Genomic DNA, 26,432 nt, shown 5'->3' with positions numbered 1-26,432 from the left:
TATCGATAAAGAAATTTTTTGGTTGGACACCATAGTATGAGTACTTCTATAGCCTGTCCATACATTATACATGTGGATTGTCTTATTTAAGAAACAAAAAAGTGTGAACATTTAAAATGGTTTAAAGTTTTCGTTACATTGGCCAAAAGCCTCATTTATTGTTATTTTTTTAATTAACATTTATATTATATAAATTTTATATATAAATTAAAAGCATCGATGCAAAAATATTAATTATATTAATTATTACAATAATTAATAATAATAAGAAACAAATTAATTAAATTAATGAACATTTTAAATGATAATTATCTATTAATACTGTTAATATAAAATACTTAAAACTAAATTGAACTCTTAAATAGGTGAGCTAAAAGTTCAGGTTCTGTTAAATCCATTTTATATTTTTGTACAATGTCTTGTACCTTTAGACGGCGGCGTACATGAGGCGGTTGATAGCTTTAAAGAAAATAAGTAGAAAATTATTTTGTAACTTTATAACTCAAAAATAATAAATACAATTAAAAACGTACTTATCGTTATCCAAACGCCTGCGTTTGGCCATATTGTGTGCAGTTTGACGCACCAAGGTTCCAACAACACGTCGACTCAGTACCATGCCATCAACTAATGGTGTAGCAAAACTCATACGTCCTGCCGGACCTTGTAGTTTGACGCGCAACAGACCCGATTGTAGAGCATGTAAAAATATCACGTGACAATCAGCGGCACGTGGTGGTTGTAATAATTGAGATTCTTCTCCAGTGCGGGTATACGGCAGTAAATCATCTATAAATGACAGAATGACAGAAATATTAATTTCATTAGCAACTTCATTAGATCTAACCAAAATTAGACCCCAATTGGAAGTGATAATGTATCTTAAAAAAATTCATACGCAACAAGGAATATACTCTATAGGTGAGCTTGACTAGTAGTGTAAGGTTCTAGCGGTTGTATAAACTTACCCGCCGCCGTCATATCGTCCTGGTTCGATTGTCATCACCGGACAAACTTCTCGGGGAATTTAACTAGGTAAAATAACTAATTCAACGCCCCCACAACACACACCAAAAGACAGATTCACTGCACTAATAAATACAAATAAGTTTTACTATTCTCAGTAACTGCAGTAGCATCTGTATTCCGTACCCAAACATTGCCCGTACCATTACTGGTGTTTTGCATGCTATCAGCTGAAGAGTTTGAAGAACAAAGCGACAAGCAACTACCATCTGTTTCATTGCGTAAATTCCATTCCGTAGGTACCACAAACGCTATTTCTGAAGACACGTCTGCCCAGTATAGTACACGCGTCTCACCATTAAATTTATAATCATTACTGTTCATTGGTGCAGTGTTTTTAAGCACTCTATCATTCTCTTTCTGCGTACTACCTTTCAAAGACCATGAATTATTAACGAATCCTGTCCAACCAGAATGTTCTTCAACTTCAACAGGCCAACCTAATGTTAGCAGCATATTTCCAAAATGTGGATCTAACGTACGCAGATTTTCATCGTACATATTTGCTATAATTGCCTGTGCTGTACTTTGACCCGCCTTCACATAGAATATGTGTACAGTGTCATGAGTACGAGCACTCAATTTATCAAGTATTCGAAGATTTTCAGCGAAACTGCTGCGCTTAGTGTCCAGTACGATAAGAGGTCGTTGCGTGGGTGTTCCCAATAACTCTGCTGGACTGTTAGGGTTGCGCTCTTCAAATGTTAGAAAACCAAAATGTGATAAAAACAAACGTGCAGCCTGAAACTCTTGGCACACTCCAGGTGGTACACATTCTTGTGCGTGTGACAAACTATCCGCACTATTGTCTGTTTCTGCCCAAGCGAGCTTCTCGTTAATTGTTTGATTTTCAAGCATAGTTTCAAGTTGACGTATTTGAGTAGCACCGTAAAGTTCACGTATCTGTTCCAATGTTGGTATGGAGTAATCTGCGACACATGGTGTAACTTTATCTACACCTTCGGGAAAGAATTTTTGATCAAATTCTATACGTTGTGGCATATCGTTCATAGGAATAGGACGACCTGGATTCACAGCGTGATATTTAGTGCCTGATTTACTTCGTGGCAAGTGACGCAATTGCATTGTCCAAGCATGACGTCCAAATGGGCCACGTATGAGCACTTGAAAAACAGATATTATTAGTTACGTATGCAAAATAATTTAAATTTGGAATATTTTATAAATGCATATTTATATATTAGTTCCTGGAAAAAAAGTAGACATCGGGAAATCTCTTATGTTTGTATCCTTCGTTATCACGAACACGCTTCAAATGCCTGAGGTTTCACAATGAGGAAGGTTAGAAAACGTCTCCGGCATAGAGCTTCCACAGATTGCTAAAAAGCGTCAACATCCTACATGATTTCAACTACAAATCTATGCATGTGCCTTGTTACATCTGATTAACGAAACCTAATCTAACCTATATTTTAGTTCAGACTTACGTATTAATTTTTATTAATTTATTTGTTTATTTTTTAATTTATTGATATATATTTTTGTTGTTATTGTTCTATTTTTTTATCTTTAAATGTGTTTTACAGATGATTATTCTTTATAATAAAACGCGACTAAGAATTTATATAGCAGATCTATATGAATATGATTGTGTTAAAATCATTTTTACATATAACTTACTTGTAACAGTTGGTTGTGGATCCTGATCATTACCGAGTGGTTCTTCCAATAGGGCTAAAATTGTTGAGTTTTCCGTAACAAAATACTTGAACTTGGATAAAGTTTGTTCAATTGTTGTGGTAGCAGCATCTATATTTGATAATGAATTACAATGTTTCATAAGCGCCACCTCATCTAAAAGTGATGATATCGATTCAGGACCACATTCGCTGGGAAAATAGCCCACTTGCTCTAAAATGATGGTCAATAGATTTTCAGCAGCATCACGTACTCGCATCGAAGCAGGTTTTAGCTCCTTTTCATCCTTAAATTTAGGCATATCGCCAGTTTTACTCACGCTCTTCGTGCCCGAGATGCCCAATTCGACTACTTCCAGCACAGTTTGCAGACAATCTTTGTCCTGCAGTAAATACGGATGCTGCATCAACCAAGCCGACGTACATTGAAATGCCGCCACAATCGTGCTGTGCAGATCCTTGCTGTGTGCTGGCGGTGGTCGTGAGCACTGATAGCATATGTAATCGCAGATCCACTTTACCGCCCGTTTGCACTCTAAAGCGTCTGTAGAAATGATCGTTAGATTTTGACTTGGTTCTTCAATTTTTACTAATAAGTCTAGGTGAATTTTGATATTGATATTTTTCGTTTTGTTTTTGTTTTTATTTTTATTTTTGTTTTTGTTTTTGTTTTTGTTTGAATTAAAATGTATTTGGTTTTTGATTTTAGTTGAGTTGAGTTGATTAAATGTGTTTGGTTTTGTTTTTAGTATTTACAAGTTTTGTGTGGAGCAGATATGTACAAAGAAAAAACATGAAAAAATTTTTTAATTAAATCCCATTTAACCCTGTTCCTTAAAACAATTCCAGTAAACATTTACCGAAGTAATGTCGCAGTTGTATGGATGTGTTGGACAGATTTAATGGAGTTGCCAATAATTTCATTGAGTATTTTAAACAAAACAATTATTGATAACGATAACGATAACAATTGATTTGTGTAATACTACGTTCAGACACACCTTCATTTCGAAAAAATCTTAATTTCATCTTCGTTTCAGCGAAATTAACTTATTTTTTCCATACAAAATTCAATTTTGAGGTTAGAACGAAATTAAGGAAAATGACCTTAATTTCATTAAAACGAAGGCTGAAATTAAGGGACATTTCAAATGCAACTATGTGTAAGATAAATTTTAAGCAAAAGATAAAGTTGAGATAACGAAGAAGTGGCACTTTTTTTAAATAAATGTCAGTGACAGTTTCCTTTAATAAAACCGGGAAAATATTTTGAAAGTAATGTAAATTTTTAAATTTGATTTATATTCTGTAAAAAAAACTGTAACTGTTATTCATTTAAAATAGAGTGAAAAATAATAATAAAAACTATTGAATGGCATCCTTTATAGCTATTAAAATCAACTTTTAAAATTTCCCAGATTTTCCTAATTTGGGGCAGTATGAACACTTTCGAAATTAACTTAATTTAATTTTTGCGAAATCAAGGAAATTTTACTGTCTGAACATAGTATAAGAAAGAAATAAAACAAACACCAAGACAAAACTAAAACAAATAAAGGAAAATATTTTTACCGTTTGTAAATTTCCTTGCTAAGTGGCGGTAAAAAATAAGAAAATTTTAATGTGCATTTTAATGTGAACAGAACAAAAGATGCAAAGCAAATCCCCCAAAGAAAGATCGTTAATAGAAAAAAAAAATAATAAATTTGATGAAAATGAAAAAAATGAAGAAAAAGTGGTTAAGCGACGAATATTCGCAACAGGATATATATTGCAGCGTTGTCGGAAAAGGAAAAATAAGAGAAAAGAATCAAAAATGCATAATTTATTAGTTAATTGACAATACAAAGAGAAAGCAAAATATCCTAAAAATTTAAGGATTAAATAAATCTTTGATATGAAATATATAAAATATAAATATGTAAAAAAAATTAGTAAGAGCAGGGTTTTTGGATGGCTGCATGGGTTAAATGAGTAACCAGTTGTACCAGTTATACCGATTCAATGGTTAAATGGTTAAAACAGTTTAATAGTAGACCTCAAATACTATATAATCGTTGGTCTTTATATAAATTCTTTATTCACACAAATTATAGAATCATTTCTAAGGTAATTTCACTGGGTGATTGCATAATATATACAACTACAGAGATCCCGAACTGTATAAAAGCTAAGAATTAATCAAGAATTAATAAGCATAATTATTTAAATTAGGTATTGTGCTTGATTTCCATCAAAGTCGGAGAAGAGATATTGAAAAGAAAACTAAGAAAGAAGCTTCGCTATGTCCGCAAAAAGACGTTAAGAAGACAATGTGAACTATCGACGACATATATGACCTACGCACTTACTTACATACACCGTACACGACCAACATCAGTATTATCATTACATACGGATCGCACGTTTGGTGGCAGGCTTTACAAAAAAATTTAAACAATTCCGTATTGGAAAGTACTAGTCTGGACTGGCTAGCCTGAAAATCTTAGAAGCCGCAAGCAATGCGCCTCAAAACCGCCTAAATATACCGCTATGAATATTTGTTCAGGATTGTGGCGTCAAATATTTAACTGATTTCTAAGGTGAAATCAGCTAAAAAAAAGTGGATCGTGGCCTGGACAATGCCAATTTTAAAACTAGAATTTCTACATTTATTCAGTCAGGAAAAATCGAAAGTTGATATATGTGACAAGTAGTTTTATAGTTACCATCTATAGAAATGTCTCAAAGATGGAGCAATAAAAACGGCACGGCAATTAAGTCCAGAACGATGATTTTTCAAATGAAAAAATCGTTTTTCCGTTCCATAAATAATAATGATTGTACTTGAAAACTATTCTTCAATAATAAACTATTCTTCAATAAGTGCTAATAAGTATCATTAGAGTACATGCCATAACCATTCCGCACCCGCTTATTAAATAAAAAAGCTCCTACACCCTTTGCTTTTCCAATATGAAAATCTGTACAAAACAAATTCAACAAATTTAAATGAATGAAGAAATCTTAATTTTTTTGATGAACTTCGGAACTTCGGAGCAACCGTGAAGCTGGAACAAAAGCTTACCTGAATCCCGTATAAGTAACCTTGCGAGACCAGAAAGTAATTCCAGAGCCGCCAAAGAGACATTCAAATCTGTTTTCCAAGATGATATCAGACGATGACAAACCAAATACGTTGCGCGCACAAATAAGGCGTGTGCATTATCTAAACAAAAATTATAGATTATTATTAGAAACTTTATCACTACACTCCAATTCAACAGACCCAGACATTGAGAATGCTTCGAGAACAAAAAACAGTTAAACATTAAAAATGCTTAGTAATTAACAAAGCAAAGGTTTATTAAATTAAAAAAGTTAAGCGTTTTTAGTTATGCATTTGAAACTTTAATCAAAAAAAAATAAAATTAAATTAAATTAAATAAAAATTTGTTATAAAATAATTTACCATAAACTGAAGCACTTTCGAACTCATGTAGCAATTCCATTGGGAACTCATCGGATATAGTTAAGCTAGGATAATCGTGCTGTGACGAATTATCACGTCCAATAGCTGCGGCTGCATTTGGGGAAGCGCCGGCAGGCAATGCGATACCGGCACTACCAGCAGCAGGCGCAACTGTGCCAGCTATGGTGCCGCTTGCCCCAACGCCTCCAGCGCCAATTGTTGCACTACTATGACCGCCTAGGCTTGAATTGCTCACACTGGCTAATGATTCGGAACGCTCTGAGCAAGCTGCAGTGCATTTGTTGAGTTTTGTTTCGTATTTCGTATTTTGTTTTTTGTTTTTTGGTTTTTGTTTTTTGTTTTTTGATTTTTGTTTTTTGTTTTTTGTTTTTTGTTTTTTGTTTTTAATGTAAATACGATATTGATTTTATTGTTTATCAATATCGTTTTATTTTGCAATATTAAAGCAGCAAAAGAAAAAGAAAAAATCACAAACGTTGGCGGAAATTATTTTTGAAATGGTGCAGCATTACAAGAAAAAATTGCATGGCAATTGTGGTTTTTATTTTTAATATGTAAATAAATGTATGTTTATATATGCACAATGTGATGCAGTGACGTATAACACATGAAAAAAAAAAATAAAAAAAAAATCAAATTAAAATATCGATATGCAATAAGAAAACAAATGCTTGAATAATATTTTAAAAATTCAATAACTTGCGAACGAAAAAATTTACATAAATATCGAAAATATTCTTAACTCGTCAAACTATAAGAACCACTGAACAAACAAAAGGATATGAAAGACAACTTCCATTTGAGCTGTCAGAGACGCACCTGAACTAAGTAGATGTGCTTCTCCATGCGGCGAAGCTGAATTTGTACGTAAATGCTCATTGCCGCCCAATTCGGTTTCTTCAAATGTGACAGAATCCTGTACAGCCAATAGCAAACCACCGAGAAGCATGTGCGTATTTTGTGCATCAGTTTCCACTTGCAAGGCGTTCATTAAAATATTGATTAGGCGTGGCTTTAGCTGTATAAAAGTAATGAACCTAGAATACCAAAGCAAACGAAATCATATTAAAAATTATTTTATTACAAAATTGATGGAACACACCTTTCGGTTGCCGTATTGCTTATATCTCTAATTGACAATGTCTGAAAATGTAATGGCAGCACCAAAATAGATAATAAAATATTAATTGAAGCACGCCTCAGCTCGGTTTTATTAAAGTGCATCGCCTGCGTTTTGATTTTCAAATCTTTATCTGGTAACACAATTTCCAATGATGCTATAAAACTCAATAGAAGCACTTGTATGCCATCTAAGTCCAAACGGAATAGATCTGATGAATTGAGTAAAATATTCGCCAACGATTCGTCACATTCTTTCGTCTCAGTAATTTTAAGGCATTGCTGCAAAGCCATGTAAAAACGAGCCAAATATACGGGCAGTATTTCTTCACCAGTTTTTTTGGCACAGAATATTTTGCATAATGTACCAATAGCCTCAGCGCGTCCGGATTCGTATTTATCAATTGTCAAAGTTGGCGGTAGGCTGCTCGGATCATTTAAAGAGTTTGGCTGCGAAAGCGATATACTGCCTTTTCGATTTTCCATAATCATCGAAGACGGTCGCTTACTGGCTTCCGTCGCTTGTTCTATTGACAAAAACAGTCATAATTATTCATTTATTAAGAGCGTTTCGAATAGTAGTGAACTACAACAACAAAAATTAGTTTTTATATTATTTTATTTAATTGAATTTTTGGCTGACCATACACCTGTTTCGGGTATTGCCAAATACCCATCATACCCATCATACCCATCATTAGTAGTCTTGGAATTAGTTTTTGTATTTAATTATTTGATAATAATTTTTTGAGACGGCAAGTACCTGGAATTAAACTCGTGCCCTGTCAAATTTGAAACTCAGAGTTAGTGTTCATTAGCCAACTGACACAAAGCCGTACTTGACTGTGAACGTTTATTAACAAATTCATTTGCTGAACGAAGTCATGATTAGAACGAAATCGTAAATCAGTTGATTATTTATTTATTGAATATAGGTAGGTAGGTTGAAGTGGCAGCCTTGTTTTCAAAAAGCCCACTTCAGCTCAAATGATGGCCTATTGTGGTACTACAAGAATAGCATTGGTACGTACATAGATTTAAATCAGTATACAGCCAACACTGAAAAAGATAACGACTGTCCCATTAGGTAAAGGAAAACCAACCTGACAGTTCCATACAATTGGTCAGGCTCCTAACATTACAGGATGACAGCTCAGCCAGATCGGTGAGAAAAGGGAATCCGAAGATTTTTAATCTTCTTCTAACTAAAGAAGGCTACTGACATCCTCATCTCTCATCTCATCCCCCTCTCATCCTCAGAGCCACAAAAATCATTATACCGTAGAGCCAGTCTCATATTTTTTCTTATTTCGCAGTGTCCCGTCAGCACAGATACCATGGTTCTGAGCAGGTTGTCTAAATTAGACCAAGTCAATCTAGATATCTGACAATGAGATTCATCAGCCCAGTTTTGCTTGGCTATGCTCAGGTACTTTTGTTTAATTACCAGTTTAACTATACCAAATGGAGCGTCTGCCTTGGCGAAGTCGTTTGCCCTACAATTATCCGAGATATCGAGCACTTGGCGGACACACCAAAAATTGGGGCATATAAGTGACAAGTACGCTATAGCTCCGTATTCCTGCCCTCAGTTAGATCTATGTATATATCTTCTGTCCTCAATTGGATAAAACAAGTTTTTCCTGCATATCTTCATATTGCATCCCTTAAGGTTTTAAACGGGGACCCGTGGTATCTTTAGTGCCATACAAACATGGTTTTAAAGAAGACCCAGGTTTTGTAAGTAGTGCAGTTATCACTCGTTTACATTTGGTCCCCCCTGTTACTAATTTCGTTGCAATTAATATTGATGTATTTCCGCTACAAAGAAAGGAATCGACATATACAACGTGGAGACAGAGCTATACTAATCGTGGCACCATAGCAATGTCTATCTATATGGCACGCAAAAGCATTTTCCTGGGATAGTAGCTTGAATGCAAGGAGAAATTGCCTATTTTTATTTTTAGTAATAAATTAACATAACTTTAGTAATATTATTACTACATTACTATATTACATTAAAGTATTACTTTGCAATCCTTTGGCTTTTGCAAACATTTTGCGTAGTTTTTGGGAATTTGAGTTAAAGAACCCAATATTTATTTACTCACTTCAATTAAATTACCAAAATTTCAGTTCATACTTTAAAAACGAAATAAACGAATAACCCACAGCGCATGTACTTACTTTTGGTATTCACGAGCCAAGCATCACCACCGATATGTGCTGCTTCAAAGAGCCATTCACCAAATAAATGTAGAATACTATTACATTTTGGACGTGCTGCAGCCAAATGAGGACGTTGTTCCATACCCAAAGAATGTAAAGCTGTTTACAATAAAAACAATCCATAATATAAATAATCCATACTTTAATTTAACTCACAAGTCAAACTGCTTGAGGAAGGTGGTCCAGATGGCGGAGTAAGGGGCGCCTGAGTTGTTGAAGAGCGCGAACTGGTCAAACCAATTAGTGCAGCTTTACTTAAGCCTGCAAACATTGTAAATAATTTGTGACTTAAATAAAAATTATATACAGTTTTATTTAAAAATTAGACATTCATTTGGCACAACAACAACAAAATTAATAATTGAAATAATTAAAACAATTGAAATTATTTTAGATAAAAATATTTTAGATAAAGCAAAATATAATTGAGGGGCGTTTACCGCATTTGAAGAATAATCATTCATAATTGTTTAGCTCATTAGGGTAAAAATATTTTAAAATTTATAATTTGATTTGAGAGTTTTTAGTTACAAATAAGACATTTGTGTTTATTTACAAAAATTTAAAAGATTTGTGTATGTAAAAAATTAACAAAATTAATTTAAAATATAAAATTTTAATTAAATAAAGTTTGTATTAATTGTAGTCACAATTCTTTGTACATAAAATATATACATAATATATAATTAATTAATGCAGTATTATAATATAAGATTTAAAGATAGCTTTAGATATAAAACAAATACTCAAACAATATAAAATTAATTTAAAGTGTTTCAAATTATTTACAATCTGTGCTTAATAAATTAGAACTGTGAAAAATATTAGCATCGCTAACGACCTGTCGAAACAGCGTATCAAGAAGTATCAAGAAGAATTGAGGACGTCAAAGGTAAACCTTGACTTTAATAACCTCAGCATCCAAGGATAATGATCATTTCAAACTATTCGACTTGTGCATATTTTCCAACTCTGAGATGGTCTTACGGATGACGTATCTCAACTTACGAATTTGTAAAACTTGGATGCTCTCACTATTTACGCTTTTCGAGAGGTTGCAAACGAACCTTTTTATGTGTTGTTCTTAGTGGATTAAAACAATAACTTTTAATTTACAACATAATTAAAATTTACAGAATCAATTAAAATTAAGTTGAATAAATTAACAAATATCATTCCATTTCATTGCTTGAATATTAATAATTATTATAATAATTAAAACTAAAATTAAATTAACTACAATCCACGACTTGGATTGATCTTGGTCTGGTAAAGAGAGTTCAAAAACTCTCTGGATAAATAAAATACATATATGATTATATAGAGACGTGAGAAATGCGAAATACGATATGCGGAACTCAGTGTAATACACACGACTGACTAATTTTGAAGTAATAAGGAAATGGGTAGAATAATATTAATCTATTATAAACATGAAATCTCTTAAGGTGAGTCCCTGATCCGTATTTAATAATAATTAAATGAATAAAATAAAATTTCTTACAACTTTAAAAACATTTATTATCGGTATACATTAAATTAAAGGGACCTGGTGATCTGGTGATGTAAATAGCTAGATTTTAAAAGAGTTCTATACTCTCTACAAGCATACTTGACCTTAAAATCAAGATCAAGTTTTATTTTTTAAGATTTGAACTTTTATTTCGATCGTATTTTTTGTACATTCCTATACACACTTCGGCAAATTCGCTTTTGCCTTCATTCTCCTAATGAAAGTTCCAAATATTAGGACGTAACAACTCAAAAAAAATATAAAGAAAATTATAGTTGATCTGCTGACGCAGATAGATAGATAGATAAATATGTCTTTAAAGAGTTAGACACTCATTGCAAGCAAAGTTTGTCTAGTGCTGCGGATAGAAAAGTAGATATATTGACTAAAACAATTCTGTACTCTGCAAACACAATCTGGTCTGTGAAGATAAACAAGTAAATACGAATTAAAATGTTATAGATTTTCTGTGATCATAGTTGGTGTTGTGGTTATCTAAAAGTAAGGAGATTGATAAAAAGTAAGGAGTTTATTTACGCTCTATGGACGTAAATGATCTGCGGCTCGTTTAGTTACTCGAAGTATTTGTCAAAAGTGAGGAAAATCGTTCGAGAAAACGAAGTGAGAAAGTTACATAAACGAGCCGCTGATAATACGATACCGAAAACGTAGGTTCTTAGGTACTTTATAATGCAGGTAATAACAACAATTTATGATTCTAAATTGAACGTTGAGGAATTTGAAGTCCATCACAACATTCAAATTCAAGTTGAGCATTCTTTCTTAAAAAATCTAATAGAAAGAACTGCTAATCATAATTTTGGACATAAATTAAAGATTTTTATTTGAAAAGAGAGAGAGAGAGAGAAAGAGAGAGAGAAAGAGAGAGAGAAAGAGAGAGAGAAAGAGAGTAAAGTTCAATATTGTGATAAAACTTAATTAGGGAAACATTTAAATGCATAAACATATGAACAATGCACATATATGTATATATACAAGTAGTATATATGGTAATAGAAAAAAATAGTTAAAGGATAATAACAAATAGAAAAACAAAAAAAATTGATTTCAGATATTTCTTAAGCAAAATAGCGATTAAAAACATTCAATAAACGAAAGACAATTATAATTTATAAAAAAAAATGTATAACAAATTGACGCCCACCCTTCTGTTGTGTCACTGTCGGTGCCACACTGAAACTTTTTGCCAAGCGACGCTGAAGTGGCGGTGTTGGTGAATATGTGGACAATTGTGATTGCGTCTGACCATCCCCCACTGACGTAACACTTCCGCTGGAGCTGTTTGCGTTTGTATTAAGCGGCGTACCAAATGAAATAGAACCAACTACTCCAGCAGATTGACTGCCACTACTGCTTGTGCTACCAACGGCCGTACTAGTTGAATGGTGACTACCACCAGCTGCACTACTACCACCGATATTCGATGGAGTAGAGGCATTCCCATGATTCTGTTGTAGTTGTTGCTGGTGGTGATGATGGTGGTGATGATGCCCCATTAATGCATTAAATGCTGAACTTGCTGAGCCACTTATGAAATTGTCTCGTAAAAAGTGACCAGCACCATGTAAATGTAAGTGTGGATGATAATGATGATGATGTTGTTGCTGTGCAGATGTCACTGCTGTTGTACTGTTCATACTAACACCATTGTTGGAGTTATTTAAAGAAAAATTTAAAGCACTTATGCTGCCATAATGAAAGAAATGATGAGACGATGAGGATGTTGTAGCTTCATTAAGCGACAAACGTATGTCGAGCAAATTCGTGAGTACATCCTCTGGTTGATGTGGAGGTGGTTGATATATGCCTTCAGAAGTCAATGTTGTGTGATATTTTCATGTTGTTTTTTATTATTTAAATACGGGAAGGAATTACATTTACAAAAAGGATTACTTAAAATATATATATTATTTTTACTTTATATAAATATTCATGTACATATTAACCGATTGAAAATACATATATAGGTATTTATATACTGAGGTAGCTAGCTAGGAATTGGCTTTATTTAAGATATTATAATGTATATTATTAAGATATATATTTAGAAAGGTCCTACAGATAATTTTCACTAGTATTCAAACATAATTATACGTCAAAGCAAAAGGGGGGAATAAAACTTGTAAAACCATATCATTTAAAGACCATAACATAAAACATAATCAAAGACAGGCAAAGATTACGTGGACCCATACAGCAAATTACTTGCATACTTCTGTTCCCTTTTTGTTTTACGTAGCGTACAACTAAACTTATAAATATTTGTAAACAATATCAAAAACTCTAAACGTTACTCGTTTAGATAGACTGGTTATGTTATGAAACCAGAACCAGAACAGTTCCCCAGTACTAATAAAATAATGCAATATAATACAAATATTAAACGAGAAGTTGAAAGCGGACTTACCCAACTCATCATATTTTACACTAAAATCAATGAACTTTGTCCGAGTTCCAAATAAATTTAGAATGATATGTTAGCTGATCAAATTTAGGAAAATCATTTTTGTACATATTTCCGAATTATGAATAACTCTTAACTCTAACAGCCCAGTAACTATATTTGTGATACCAAAAAATTATTAAAACCTCACTTATCAATTTTAATGATGTAGCAAAAAGTTCAGGTTTAGTGCAAGTACAAATTATTTGTACTATGCGATCTGGTTTCCAATAAATATTTAAACAGTTGATTGGGGAATCCAATCGTTTGTCTATTGTTGTAGTACCTAATGAATATCAGCTAACAGCTAACATGAAAGGAATTACAACACATGGATTAGTCCCATCCAATAAGTTGACCCATACCATTCAATAATAGTATAATCAGCAGAACATGGTTCCAGGAATCGAGTACTGTTAAAACCATTAAACCATATATATATTAAAACCATATATATATATATTTAATATATATTTCAAATCATATAATGTCAAACTATTTAAACATATATCTTTTATATACTATATACTCTTATATATTAACCACAATATACAATAATGATACAACACAACATAATCAATATATAACAATATAAATTTATAAATATAAAAGTTTTCCAATATGTAGAGTTAAATATTAAGAGAACTAATTTTAAAGTAAATAATTATTTATGTACTTATAACTCAAAAAAGTGAATACTATGGTTCTTTAAATTAATGCTTGTCTACCTTTTAATGGAATTTAAAGATTCTTTGTATACACCAAGACTTTATTTTGCTAATATAATAACAACAGATGGAGTAATTTTATAGAGTAACTCACCAAGAAATGCATCAACTTGGCTAGATATGCCTTTGATAGCTTTTAAAAATATTTGTGGCAATGCCTGCAGACAAGGATGTTGATAAGTTTCGGCCCCTTTGTCATGCGTCAGAGCCCATTGCACAAAATGTGACGACTTGCTTATAATATGTGGTGAGCATAGTGCTGTAGGATTACCGATGGTTCGCAAAAACCGATACCAGGTTTGTGCAACACAATCATTTGACATGCCTGCTGGTATTAGCTGTGCATCCTCATCAGCTTATGTGTAAAAAGTAAGAATTAAATAAAATTTTTATTAATATGTATTATTATTTATACACACAAATTTTCAATTCAGGAAATGCAGCTCCATATGTGAATTCTAATAATCGGGCGGTTAATGCTAAATTCACCCTATTCCATTGATCGATCAGCGCAATACGATGACGCCATAAAGCACAAGATTCTTGTAGAGTTTTCCACAGTGAAGGTGATGGATAGCAACGTACGCAAGCTAATAACCAGACTTCAAAGAGCACGGAGAGAACACGTTCACATAATTGATCGCCAACATCATCTTTGATAGTTGGCGGTGCAAGCAGTATTTCATTGATCGCTAACAAAAACAAAAGCAATGCTTCCCAAGTATTACGATCCATAGTCTGCGAAATTTGCGCGGTCTGCTGTAGCGTACGCAAGACCCGGTGACATAGCACAGCCTGTCGATTAATAGTATCAGCACCTGTAACAAAATCCGTTTTAGTGAAAAACAATCCATATATTTTGTTTTTAAATTACGTTAATACAAGCACATACCAAGCGATGTTTGATATAAAAATGGCAAGACTTGAAATTGAAAGGTAATAGGAAATTGTTGTGAATATACAAAATAGTTGAGATCAACTCTTCGAGCGTTTAATTCTATTTATAGATTTATAGGCGATTTTTTGTATTGTTTATAATGAACTTACTTTCGCCTTGTCTGGGCACGAATAAATTATGGAAATGACTTATGATTTTACGGCAGTACATGTTCGCATCTTCACAAATTGGCTTTGGCACACTTATACGTGGTTGCGGGTGCAATGCGGTTAACCATTCGCAATAAACATTAACGCAATCCTTTATTGTTTCATGCTCTTGCAATGGTAATGATAGACCAAAACATATGACATCCATGCACCAATTAACCTACATATCGAATAATAACAAATTGATTTCAAAAATTCCATATGTTCAAATTTTATCGAGATATTCACCTCCTCATCCTTAACCAAATGGCTTGGCTCCGCATTTTGTGTTATGCCTAAATTATTTGCCAGTTGTCTAACCACAGACACTGCCACTTCACGACCAGCAGATGCGGGAAACTTATTCAAGACGCTGTAGCATTGCGCACCACAGCTGTTCGCCGTAATTTGTGCCGAGAGGGAAACCCACTCGGAGTACATTTTGCCTTTGCGTTTATCAATTTTGTTTTTATTTTTATAAATACGAAAAGTTAACTTCAACAGTACAACAGTACAACAGTTATCACAATTATAAGTTTACTTCACAACCGAAATTTCTAATTAATTTCTATATAAAACACAAGAAAATCGTTAAATCGTTAAATCGCTAAATCCCAAAATTAAACAATTAAATAAAAAAACAATGCAAAAACAACAACAACACACGTCAACAAATTTTCTCCATTGTCTGTCGTTGCGGCTGGACTTTCGCAAGCACTTGGTTTCTTGTTATTTTTATATATTTTAGAGCATTCAATTTTATGTTTTATTTTATGTACCACTCTACCTAAGTCAACTACATATTCCAAATGGCGTTATATATGTACATATTAACTAATAGTATTTATACATAATTTTGCATGTTTTCGGAAAAATTTTCAGCACAGAATTTGGAATTGTTATGATTTTGGGTGAAAAAATCTTCGACACTCAATAAGCGAATGTCAAATTCTCAGATGCAGAGTTGTATTCGCAGAATAAAAATCATATTTTTGGGCATGATTTCAGTTTCAGGTTATACAACTTCCCATATGACAACATAACTCTCCAGACTCTCCAGATTCTCCAGATTAGACAAACAACAATTAACAACAAATACACACACACCAGAGCGCGCAAATAATTGTTCCCAGTTGGTTTCTTATATGAAAAAGCTAAATATCGACAATACTAATAAGATCTACAAAACTGTATTCAAGTCTGTATTTCAGTCGCAAGTATTCTTGCAATACAAATCAATAAAATTAATTACAGCTGTTATTGTTTTAAATATGAAAACAATGAATATAAACGAGATTTGAACTTTTGGATTATAGACTAGGACCGTGGACAAATGTACATATGTACAGTCAGAAATGAGAAACCTTTTGCTTCATACTGTATGTCATGTGAACCGTTAAGTGAAATATCTTCATAATAGAGGTAAAAAGAAAAAGGTAGTCACAAAGTACCCTTCGTTAAAACGTATTAAGACGTTCTGTTTGAGCAAAAGTATTTTCAAACAAGAGCAGGTTTGCTCTCCCCAATAAACAGATTGTATAGTCGTTAAGCATACTTTTAAAGTTTACAAGATCAAATGGCATTAAATATTATAAATATTTCATAACCTTCAGTTTCGTGAGGCCATACTGATAACCACCAATAAAGGCATTTTGTGGTGTTGATTCTTAGCATTGTAATATCTTGAGAGGAAGTTAAAATGGAACTATAGTCATATATCTATACTCATAAAATTAATCATATCAGCAAGTGCATTGTTTCGGTATATTACCCAAGATCAACTCTCCACCCTTTTTATGGTCAATTTCTATGTAAGACAGTATACTATACTAAAAACCTAACCAACAACAATTCAACAAGGATTTAAAAATACCAATGTCTACCATACGTAACATACACACGAAGCGTATAGTATGCATATCTGTTTAATATTTATCCTTTTTCGAACTTTGTAAAGCTAATCTCCCAGAAAAAAAATTTTATTTGCTGGTGCACTATTATATTAGTTCGTAAACTGCAAAACTTTATTGTTACCGTCGCACTCCAAGGGACCACACAATTGCAATATCTTCTTCAAGACACAGGTTGTCAGACAACAAGACAACAAACAGCCGAATGCTAAACAGTGACTTATCAGACATAAACACGTCCATCTCCAATATGTGCCCTAACTGCAGCTCTCCTCCCCATGACGTTGCCCATCTGTTCGCCTGTCCTTCTGCTCACACTAACCTTCGTCCAATTAACCTTTGGACTCGTCCTATTGAATTGTTCAATATAAGCCTACCACCCAATCCCACCCTCCACATCTTCCTTCCTCCCCCTTCATCTCCTCTAACCTTTAGCTTTACCCACTTCCCTACTCATGTGATCGTCTTGTGTATCCTTTCATGTTATCTGCTTACAGGTCCCAGCGGGTTACAACAACAACAACAACAATAATAATAATAACAGCAACAACATGGGACCAGTTTGAGAGACACTGATTTATGTCTCAAGGTACATCCTTTAACATGATACTGAATGTGAATGCGAATGTGAAGGAAAATGTTACTTATGTTTTGTCACTGCCAGAACGCATCTAATTAGATTAAGAATATCCGCACTCAAATTTCTTGCACTCAGCCAGTCAAGTCAAGTCAGGCAGTGTATTTAACCAATAGTTATTAGTGGTATGACAACGAGAATGAAATGAGTTCACATTTCATGAGTCAAGCTATCACTAGAATCTAGTTATCTATAAATCTAAGACAAATATTATACTAGATAACTAAGTGAGTAGTGAGTAGTGAAAAGTGAGTAGCGATTATCGTTATTTTAATTTTATTATATTTGATCAAGACCTCAACTGATTTCTAATGTTGAAAAAACTTTTTCCCCAACTACGAACTTAAAAATAAAAGCTATTCGTTTCATAAGGATTTTATGATATTTAAATCATAATTTTTATTGTATAAACGATATCAAGTTTTGATTAAAACAAATGCAGATAATGTACAATCTTTTCTTTTGTCTTTTGTTTCTATATTGATAAGATTAAGATTCCAGGCTTTGTCAAGAGTTACATATTTACATACACATTTATCATCGTTTATTTGATTAATTATTTATTTTAGCTTGTGCTAAAACTATGCACATTAATTATACTAAGGAAATTTGGCAACAAAAAATTTAACTAAAATAAAACTTAATTTAAATTATTTTAATATTTAATTTTAACAAAATTAAAATTAAAAACATTGTTCTATTTAAAAAGTGAAGAAAAAGAAGAGGTAGAAAAAATGCAAATTACAAAAAAAAATTTATAATTGTAAACTATTACAATTGCAATAAATATTGAAGACTTAATTAAATGAATTAAATGATTTGATTTAATCGGTCTTCTTTTGTTCAGCGGGTTTGTCTTGAACAGTGTCTGAAGCTGAAGCTGCAGCTGCACTTGCGTCATTTTCAGTTATTGCAGCAGTGGCAGTACCAGAAGCGGCGCTGGCGCTGGCGGTGGCATTAAGTAACTTTTTCTTTGAAGCTTCCTGTTCCATCTCACCAGAGAAACCAAATTCATTTACACGCTTAAGATCGACACGATATTGCCAGCGTTGATACAGGAATACAAAGAAAATGATGTCATCACGGAAGCAACCGAAACGATACATTGTTGGCATTTTGATGACAAAAGCAAAGATATCATCAATGAATGTATTTAAGCATTTATAGGTCATCATACGCCAGGGCATATGTGCCACTGATTTTAGTTTATAATTGATGAATAGCTGTGGTGTCATCATGATGAAACCAAATGTTAATAAATACCCGTACAGCATGTTCAGTACGAAAGAGTACCAGCCCTTGTGTTCATTATAAACTAATGAATAAACGAAATAACCAACTAGCAGTGGAAAGCATACCCAGCCCAGATACTTAAACGCTAGATTATCATATTCTTTTGTTTGGCTCTCTGAATAAGAGCCTTTATCCTTAAAGCTGATCTTAGGCAATATACCGAGTATTTTCTCAGCGTTATTGTAGTTGATATCAACAACTTTGTGTATTTTCCAGATTTCAATGCCAAGACCAACGAAGCATGAAACACGAATCATGAAGTTAGCTTCATTATCCAGTACGTACAAAAACACAATTAGCGATTGGAATACGCCAAAGAACACAGAACGCACGGACAGACCCTCTAGAGTCTGACGATTATTCCAAAATTGTATGTCATTTTTAAAAGCCAACATTTCAAATACTGAATGTAAAATCGAAACGCCAATAGTTAAAGCGAGTAGATATATATTTGTGTCCAATAGAGTTTCCTTCAACGAGTCCTGTTCGTCATCTGAAGCCTGTAAGTACGAAATATTAATATGTTTATTTAAACATATCATACACAATATTATTTTGTGTATATAATAGGAAATGTGACTGTAGTTATATTTTTTTACTAATATTTAAATAAAAAATAAATCAATAAAAAATGTTGAGGGTCCCAAATAAACAGAAAAATAAATAAACATTTCTCATTGTTCAATAATTTCCTCAGAAATTATTATCAATAAATGTGTTCAACGTTTGAAAGTTGTGAGGCTGAAGACACACTGAAAACACACCGGTGTTTGATATCACTGACCAGTTACTCATTTACTCATTTGAGTAAATGCAAATGAGGTGATAGTTTATTAGATGGACGTTATTAATAGATGGGCACATGTGCGGGAAATAATTGTTTAGCACGTGGATTTATAGTTTATTTTAAGTTGAACCTACGCAGTTATTGCTGTACGGAGAAATAGTCCGTCTTTCTGACAAATGTTAGAGTAAGACTTGTATCTGTTATCAGATACACTGCAAACAGTTTAAATATATATATAATAATATATGTTGAGGCTAGTTGAGTTGAGTCAGTGCACCTGAGCACTTTTACTCTCTATTAACTGCGAGGTTTCTACAAAACCCCTCTTTGCGCCTTGACTGGATTATTGTTTATCACTTCATTAGACTAGGCAATTAATTAGACTAGGTCAATTAACCTCAGATCTGCATATCTCCCCGAGGAGCCTGTAACCATTCTGAGATTTGATAACGCGGTGTTAGTAAATCTGTCATAATGGGCAGTTAATCTTTGTCGATATTACTCTCGTTGCGCTTGTTGTCGATATATTCAAAATAAAGAGTTATGCTGACAGCACAGGATATGATTCCAATTTATTTCGCAGAATTGAGAAGTTTCATATCAGAGCTACATCACCGAAGTATATTACCCTATTGCTTTGTTGAGCACATACCAAGCTCCAAGAATATTGCGACCAATCATTTAAGAATATATACGAATATCAGCATAATATATAACGGCACCCAGGGTGTTTGTTGATTACGATGATTCTAACTTCACAATTTTAAATGGCCGAAGCCAAGAATACCCTTTTAATGCAGAAAGTTAAGAAAATGATTGAGGATTTAGTGCGCGATAGTGGGGAATTTATATCTCCAAAGAATCTATTCAATTGAAAGAGTTATGCATCCTCATTTTGTAAATAATTTGTAAGGTTGTAGCATAAAATTTTAACCCGTTAATTATATTAAATATTTAGAAGGTTTCAAGCCAACCAAGTCAACCTAGATACCTGACAATGAAGTTCATCAGCCCAGTATTGCTTGGCTATTCCTAGGTATTTTTGTTTAATTGCCAATTTAACTGTAGCAAGTGGAACGCATATATCTGAGAAGTTAATGTTAGGGAGAAGAGCACCTGTCTTGACGAGGTAATCTGCCATACAATTACCCGAGATACCCCTGTGACCAGAAACCTAAATGAGTTGTTGGTATGTAACAATGAATGAAAACTGAATCCAATGCTATACACCGGAGTGAAAAAAAAAATTCATTGTATAAAGAGAGAAATCTGCGAAGCTCATCCAAAAACGTAGATATCGATTAGTGAGGTTATGGCGGTTTCTGTACTTCAATACTATTACTTTGATAATATAGAAATCATTACCAGTAAATGTTAAAGTTATTGGTACATCTGAAAACGGTTTTACACACAGAAGACAGAAGTTCTCTTCCCTTAGAGCATGCATCAAAATACAAATACTTGTTTGCGATGGCTAAATTGCATGAATTGTAATACGAACTTCCACCTCGTTAACCACAGGTGGAACGGATTTGGAGAATTATAAATTTTCAAAAACATGATCTAAAAACGGAAAGGGATTTTATTCCGATTAAGTAATTATATCCAAAACAATGACTTGTTTTTAAGAGTCAAATTAAGTCTTCTACACGAAATGTATAGAAATGTATACATACGATGAAAGCAATGAAATAAATGTATTGTTAGAAATTATATCCATATTAACGAATAGGTTAATTTTTGTACAAAAAAAAAATATTTGTTAGCAGTCAGTCTTAAACTTAGTGTATGATGGGTTATATACCAACAGTTGTATTAACACTATAAACAAATTACAACTTATAAAACAAATAGTATATATATTACCTCCATGCCACCACCACTGATGAGATCACCAAACATGTTGCCAGCCCATTTATTCTTCATTTGTTGTGCTGCGTATAGTTGCCATTTGAAAAAGGTTAAAGGTTGGAAAGTAATATGCAAGTCAAGTTCTGGTGTTGTTTCATTGATGGGGAAGTAATCACGCTGTAGGTTCCAATAATCGTTAACAAAGACAATAGGTAAATAAACTTTACCAAATTCAGCAAACTTTACAGACTCATCAAGCGGTGGTGGTACACTGCCTGCAGACCAAGTAGTTTGATCCACCACAATATTAACAGTAATATTTGGATGCCAGTACGATATTATTTGGTCTTTCTGCTTTTCCACCTCCAACTCTACGGCGAGCTTTTCTTCTTCGCTCGACAGTAAATTGTAATTACGATTTACACGCAGCCGTTTAAATTTATTTAACATGCGCGCTTGATAACCAAACATACCATTCTTAGCATAATTTGGGTCATCAGGATTTGGACTTTCACCACTGCGTGTCACATATGCATGCATAAAAATAGAACCATTATTCATGATACTTGGCGTAGCTTTAATTTTTGTGCTGTGGTGATGAATGCCATCACGCTTCGGTCCAGATTTCCAATCACCATAAACTAGATCTTTTTGTAGCCATATCAAATTCGAACCTTGCTTGAAATTTATTTCATTTTCTATGGTTGACAGCCAAATATGCAAATCATAAATTTGACCGTTTTCAAAATAATTCCAAGCACTTATCTTTGGTTCCAAACTTTTTGTATTATTTGGATCGGTTGGTGGTGCTGGACGACGGAAAAATGAGCTTACAAAATAAATTATAATTGCGCGTGTTATAAACGACTTCGTCATTGCAAAAAATGATTCCATTTTTGTTGGTTGACGTTGCTGTTGTTGTTGTTGTTGCTGCTGCTGCTCATTGGGACCGGCAGCAACTTCATCCCCCGCCACAGCTGGAGCCGCCTAAATTTATATATTCACAATTTAATAAATCTTTCAAGAAAATATATATGTATATACATATATCTACATACAAATATAAATTAATTTTATTATTTGCATCAGTTTGTAATATGCATTTTTGTAAATATTTACCTCACCCCCGACCGATTCGGCATTTGGTTGTTGTGCGTCTTTTTCGGCCATGATATCTAAATTATTTTTTCAACTTTATTAAAATGAATGAAATGTTTTATGATTTTTTTTTATATGTGCATTTTTTTATAAAAAAATCTTTTAAAATCTTTTTTTGTCAATTAAAATAACTAACTATAATCTTTAAGACCATTAAATTTTAAACAAAAATTCAATGCAACTGTGATTTCTCTTCTTAAATTAATTATAAAATGATGTGGAAAAAATAATGAAACCAGGGTTGCACACAAACAAAAATTTACTACGTTTTAATGACAGAAGTTATGTCACATTAAAACATTTTTTACAGAAAATGTTACTAAATGTTATATACGAAAATATTTACTGCTACGGCCGTGTGCGAGTTCGAGTAAATTGAGGGAAAAAGTAAATAATGTCGTTATGGCAGCGAATGTTGGTATTTACCAGAATTTCAAGTAAGGTAAATTAGATAAAAATAAGATAAATTAGGTGTTACCATTGTGGAAATTTTATAAGATATTCAATAAGTAATAAATAAATTTGAAAACTTTTAACCAAAAATAATAAATAAGTGCAATAAACAACTAAATATATATTTACATAAGTGTAGTGTAAAAAATCACTAGGAATTTTCAATTTACTTTACCTCAATTTACTTGAACTCGCACACGGCCTACATATAAAAATTAATTAATATTAAAAAAGATACATCCGCTTGCAATAGTAGTTTCTTCCATGGTTTCCTGAAAAAATTGTGTATAGAATAGTATTATATATTGTGTATATCACAAAGTATACAGGTTTTAAAATTATGGAACAACTTCGATATTAATATATATATATATATGGTATATAAATTAGTTGATTTCTTGGGAAGAATGTCATATATAAATTTATTTGTTAAAAAATATGATTATTTTAAAATAATAAGAAAACCTTTAAATATTATGACTGAATTTTTATATGTGCACACAATCATAATTAATATCGATTTACTTTGCAATTATGATTGAATTATTATATGTTCGTACATCTATATATAATTTATTTATATTGATTTAGTTCGTAAATTATTTTAATTAATCATAATATAACTAAATTAGATATAAATAAAATATATATTGTTATAATTTACAGGTAATTCATATTCAAATAAAAATTTATCCAAATGCTTTTTCATATATATTTGCCTTTTCTAAATATAATACTTTTTTATGCTAGTCATATGTATATTTTTGTGCCACAGTAACCCTATGAAATTACATAAAATTTAATAAATACAAATCACATGTGACGATCTTATTCGCCACTTGTAGCAAAAATATATTCACCACTTGAATTAAAAATGCATGGTTGCATTGAAAACGTAATCACAAATGTTTGAATAAATTTCTTCTAAACAGAATTTTTTATATAAAAACAAAATATAAAATTTCATTTTATTTTTATTCTGAATTTTATATGATACAATTAATTTTTTTATTACAAATATCTATGAATTTATAATTATTGAATACATGAAGCAATTTTCGAAATCATAAATTATAGCAGTAACAATGTTTACGAGTCATCAGAAGAGACTATAATATTTGCAATTTATATTTGTTTTCATATAAGTAAAAAACCGAAAGATAAAAATGATTTCCGATAAAAAATCGATTGTTTAAGCTAAATGTCAAATGAAATTTCAATAGAAGAGATTTTTTTTCGAATTTATGATTTGTGATTTTTTGGTAACAAATATATACTTTTATCCTTTTATCATACCTAGCAACTTATTTATAACTTAGTTATAAATTTATAACAAGGAATACTTATTTATACAAGTTTTTTCTTATATAAATAAAAAAAAATTAAGCAAAAAAAAGTATGATATGAAAAAATTTTGTTCAATTTTCATTTCCAATATGGAAGCTTTGTATAAACTTTTTAATGGTTGCTTTTTATATTAATATATCAATTATATAACAATTTCATTTAATTTACGTGTATTGTTCACATTCAAATGCAATTAGAATTATTTTGTATTTAGAACTTTAAGGACCAGTTTTAGTGGGACCATGTTTAGTGACTGATTGGACATAACATTGACTATTGAGTTTAGGACGACATTTAAGACCCCAATAATGAGGACTATTAGTCATTAAAGGACTTAAGGACTATTAAACCAACAATTGATGTATGAAAATTTGGATACAAACACAATTTGAAATTTTTGTGACTTTGTTTTTAAATAAAGTTATAAATAAAATTAATTATTGATATTATTTAATATTTAAAAAATTGTCAGAAATGGTACTTGAATGGTATTAGTTTGGCAATCTGATTATAAAAGCGATTGTGTGAAAATAAAAAAAAAAATTGTGATGTTAAATACATCTCAATAATATTTTTATATTTATTTAATTAAATAAAATAAATAAAATAAAATAAAATATTTCAATTTTATCGTGTAAAGATTGGTGCTTCATTCTTGATTCATATTAAAAGTTTTGTAATTGTTAAAATTTTTAAGAGTTAAAAAAAACTCATATTTATCCCAACTTAAGTTATAGGAAAACTGGCTAATCTCACATCGCTCAACTGGCTCCAAATCAAATCACTGCAATATTTCACAACAAAAACACTTACTTGATTGCTGATTTCGTAAATGTAGTTGCGCAAAATATTCTCTTGATTTTCAATCCGTACACCTCCGATTTGCCGACCTTATCTGTTCGACAGATACTGAGCAATGAACACTGCTGGCATTTGAATGTGTTTACTAATACATCATTGAAATTTAAAAGTACACACTATATGTCATTGGCTACTGTATACTGTCTGTCCTTTTTTAGGGCTGGATACACTTTATAAAATTCGACCAGTAACTACACAATGGGTTAAGTATATAGATTACGCTTACATAATATATTTTAATTTACAGAAATTTTTATATAATACAATGCTTAATCGAATATGAAATTTTTTGCAAAACAAATACCATTTATTGTACCTAAAGGTATATATTACGATATGAATTCTGATAAAGGCTTACAAATCTAGTTGTACAATTCCGGATGCAGTTTGTACTTGAATTAATATGTGTACAAAATAAATTGGTTTTAGTATGAAATTAAATACACGAAGCAGCTGGGCGTCTACACTGGCTTAGCTTTGCAAGATTTTTAAGTTCGAATACTGTGTAGAAAAAATTTATACGTGTTAGTGAAAAAGTGAAACTATAAAAATGTAGACTCAGAGTAAAAATGAATAAAAAATTAGCTTTATTATATATTTATTATATATGTTTCCTTTTTATATTCTCCGGTATATGTGCAAATATATAACATAAACCCTTTCTGCATTCAACTATGAACAGCTATTTAATCTCAATTGCATAAAATTGCATTGAAATTAATACGGCGTCTACATTGTGTGATTAAAAGTAGATTAAAGCAAAAATCGAACTTAAAGTACCCACCTCGTTGTTAATCTCAGATTTCCCATATAAATGTTAATCTCCTTTTGGTTGAG

At 32.0% G+C, this 26,432-nt stretch overlaps 2 protein-coding genes across 3 annotated transcripts; both read right to left on the bottom strand.

Annotated features, from left to right (window-relative positions):
- Positions 1 to 313: 313 nt before the first annotated feature.
- On the bottom strand, positions 314 to 16,239 carry LOC119688209 (ral GTPase-activating protein subunit beta). The gene is made up of 16 exons (XM_038102891.1): positions 15,548 to 16,239; positions 15,260 to 15,479; positions 15,105 to 15,134; positions 14,632 to 15,030; positions 14,307 to 14,567; positions 12,186 to 12,848; positions 9,664 to 9,768; positions 9,466 to 9,606; positions 7,259 to 7,802; positions 6,976 to 7,193; positions 6,136 to 6,423; positions 5,752 to 5,892; positions 2,668 to 3,228; positions 1,103 to 2,150; positions 534 to 881; positions 314 to 459 (listed from the first exon to the last, which is right to left on the bottom strand). The coding sequence occupies exons 1-16, from the start codon at positions 15,737 to 15,739 to the stop codon at positions 345 to 347; spliced, it is 5,274 nt and encodes a 1,757-aa protein (XP_037958819.1). The 5' UTR covers positions 15,740 to 16,239; the 3' UTR covers positions 314 to 344.
- Positions 16,240 to 18,599: 2,360 nt separating this feature from the next.
- Positions 18,600 to 25,757, bottom strand: LOC119687311 (cleft lip and palate transmembrane protein 1 homolog). Of its 2 annotated transcripts, XM_038101589.1 has the most exons (4): positions 25,548 to 25,757; positions 22,896 to 22,951; positions 21,792 to 22,763; positions 18,600 to 19,638 (listed from the first exon to the last, which is right to left on the bottom strand). In XM_038101589.1, the coding sequence occupies exons 2-4, from the start codon at positions 22,944 to 22,946 to the stop codon at positions 18,670 to 18,672; spliced, it is 1,992 nt and encodes a 663-aa protein (XP_037957517.1). In that variant the 5' UTR covers positions 22,947 to 22,951; positions 25,548 to 25,757; the 3' UTR covers positions 18,600 to 18,669. The 2 variants fall into 2 exon arrangements, with proteins under 2 accessions (XP_037957517.1, XP_037957516.1); XM_038101588.1 differs by lacking the exon at positions 25,548 to 25,757 and having other exon boundaries at positions 22,896 to 23,025.
- Between the last annotated feature and the right edge of the window lie 675 nt (positions 25,758 to 26,432).

The sequence above is a fragment of the Teleopsis dalmanni genome, chromosome X, assembly GCF_002237135.1.
Source record: "Teleopsis dalmanni isolate 2A chromosome X, ASM223713v2, whole genome shotgun sequence".
NCBI lineage: Eukaryota > Metazoa > Arthropoda > Insecta > Diptera > Diopsidae > Teleopsis > Teleopsis dalmanni.
This window is presented reverse-complemented; position numbering and strand designations above follow the sequence as displayed.

Excerpts from the sequence above, each read along its gene's own strand:
- LOC119688209 (XM_038102891.1), bottom strand. The coding sequence starts at position 15,739 with ATGTACTCCGAGTGGGTTTCCCTCTCGGCACAAATTACGGCGAACAGC. Across the intron at positions 12,849-14,306 it reads CCAAGTTGATGCATTTCTTG|GCATATATCAACCACCTCCA; the intron begins GTGAGTTACTCT and ends TGACTTCTGAAG. Across the intron at positions 9,769-12,185 it reads GACAGTGACACAACAGAAGG|GCTTAAGTAAAGCTGCACTA; the intron begins GTGGGCGTCAAT and ends CAATGTTTGCAG.
- LOC119687311 (XM_038101589.1), bottom strand. The coding sequence starts at position 22,946 with ATGGCCGAAAAAGACGCACAACAACCAAATGCCGAATCGGTCGGGGGT. Across the intron at positions 22,764-22,895 it reads CCGAATCGGTCGGGGGTGAG|GCGGCTCCAGCTGTGGCGGG; the intron begins GTAAATATTTAC and ends ATATAAATTTAG. Across the intron at positions 19,639-21,791 it reads TCAGTGGTGGTGGCATGGAG|GCTTCAGATGACGAACAGGA; the intron begins GTAATATATATA and ends TCGTACTTACAG.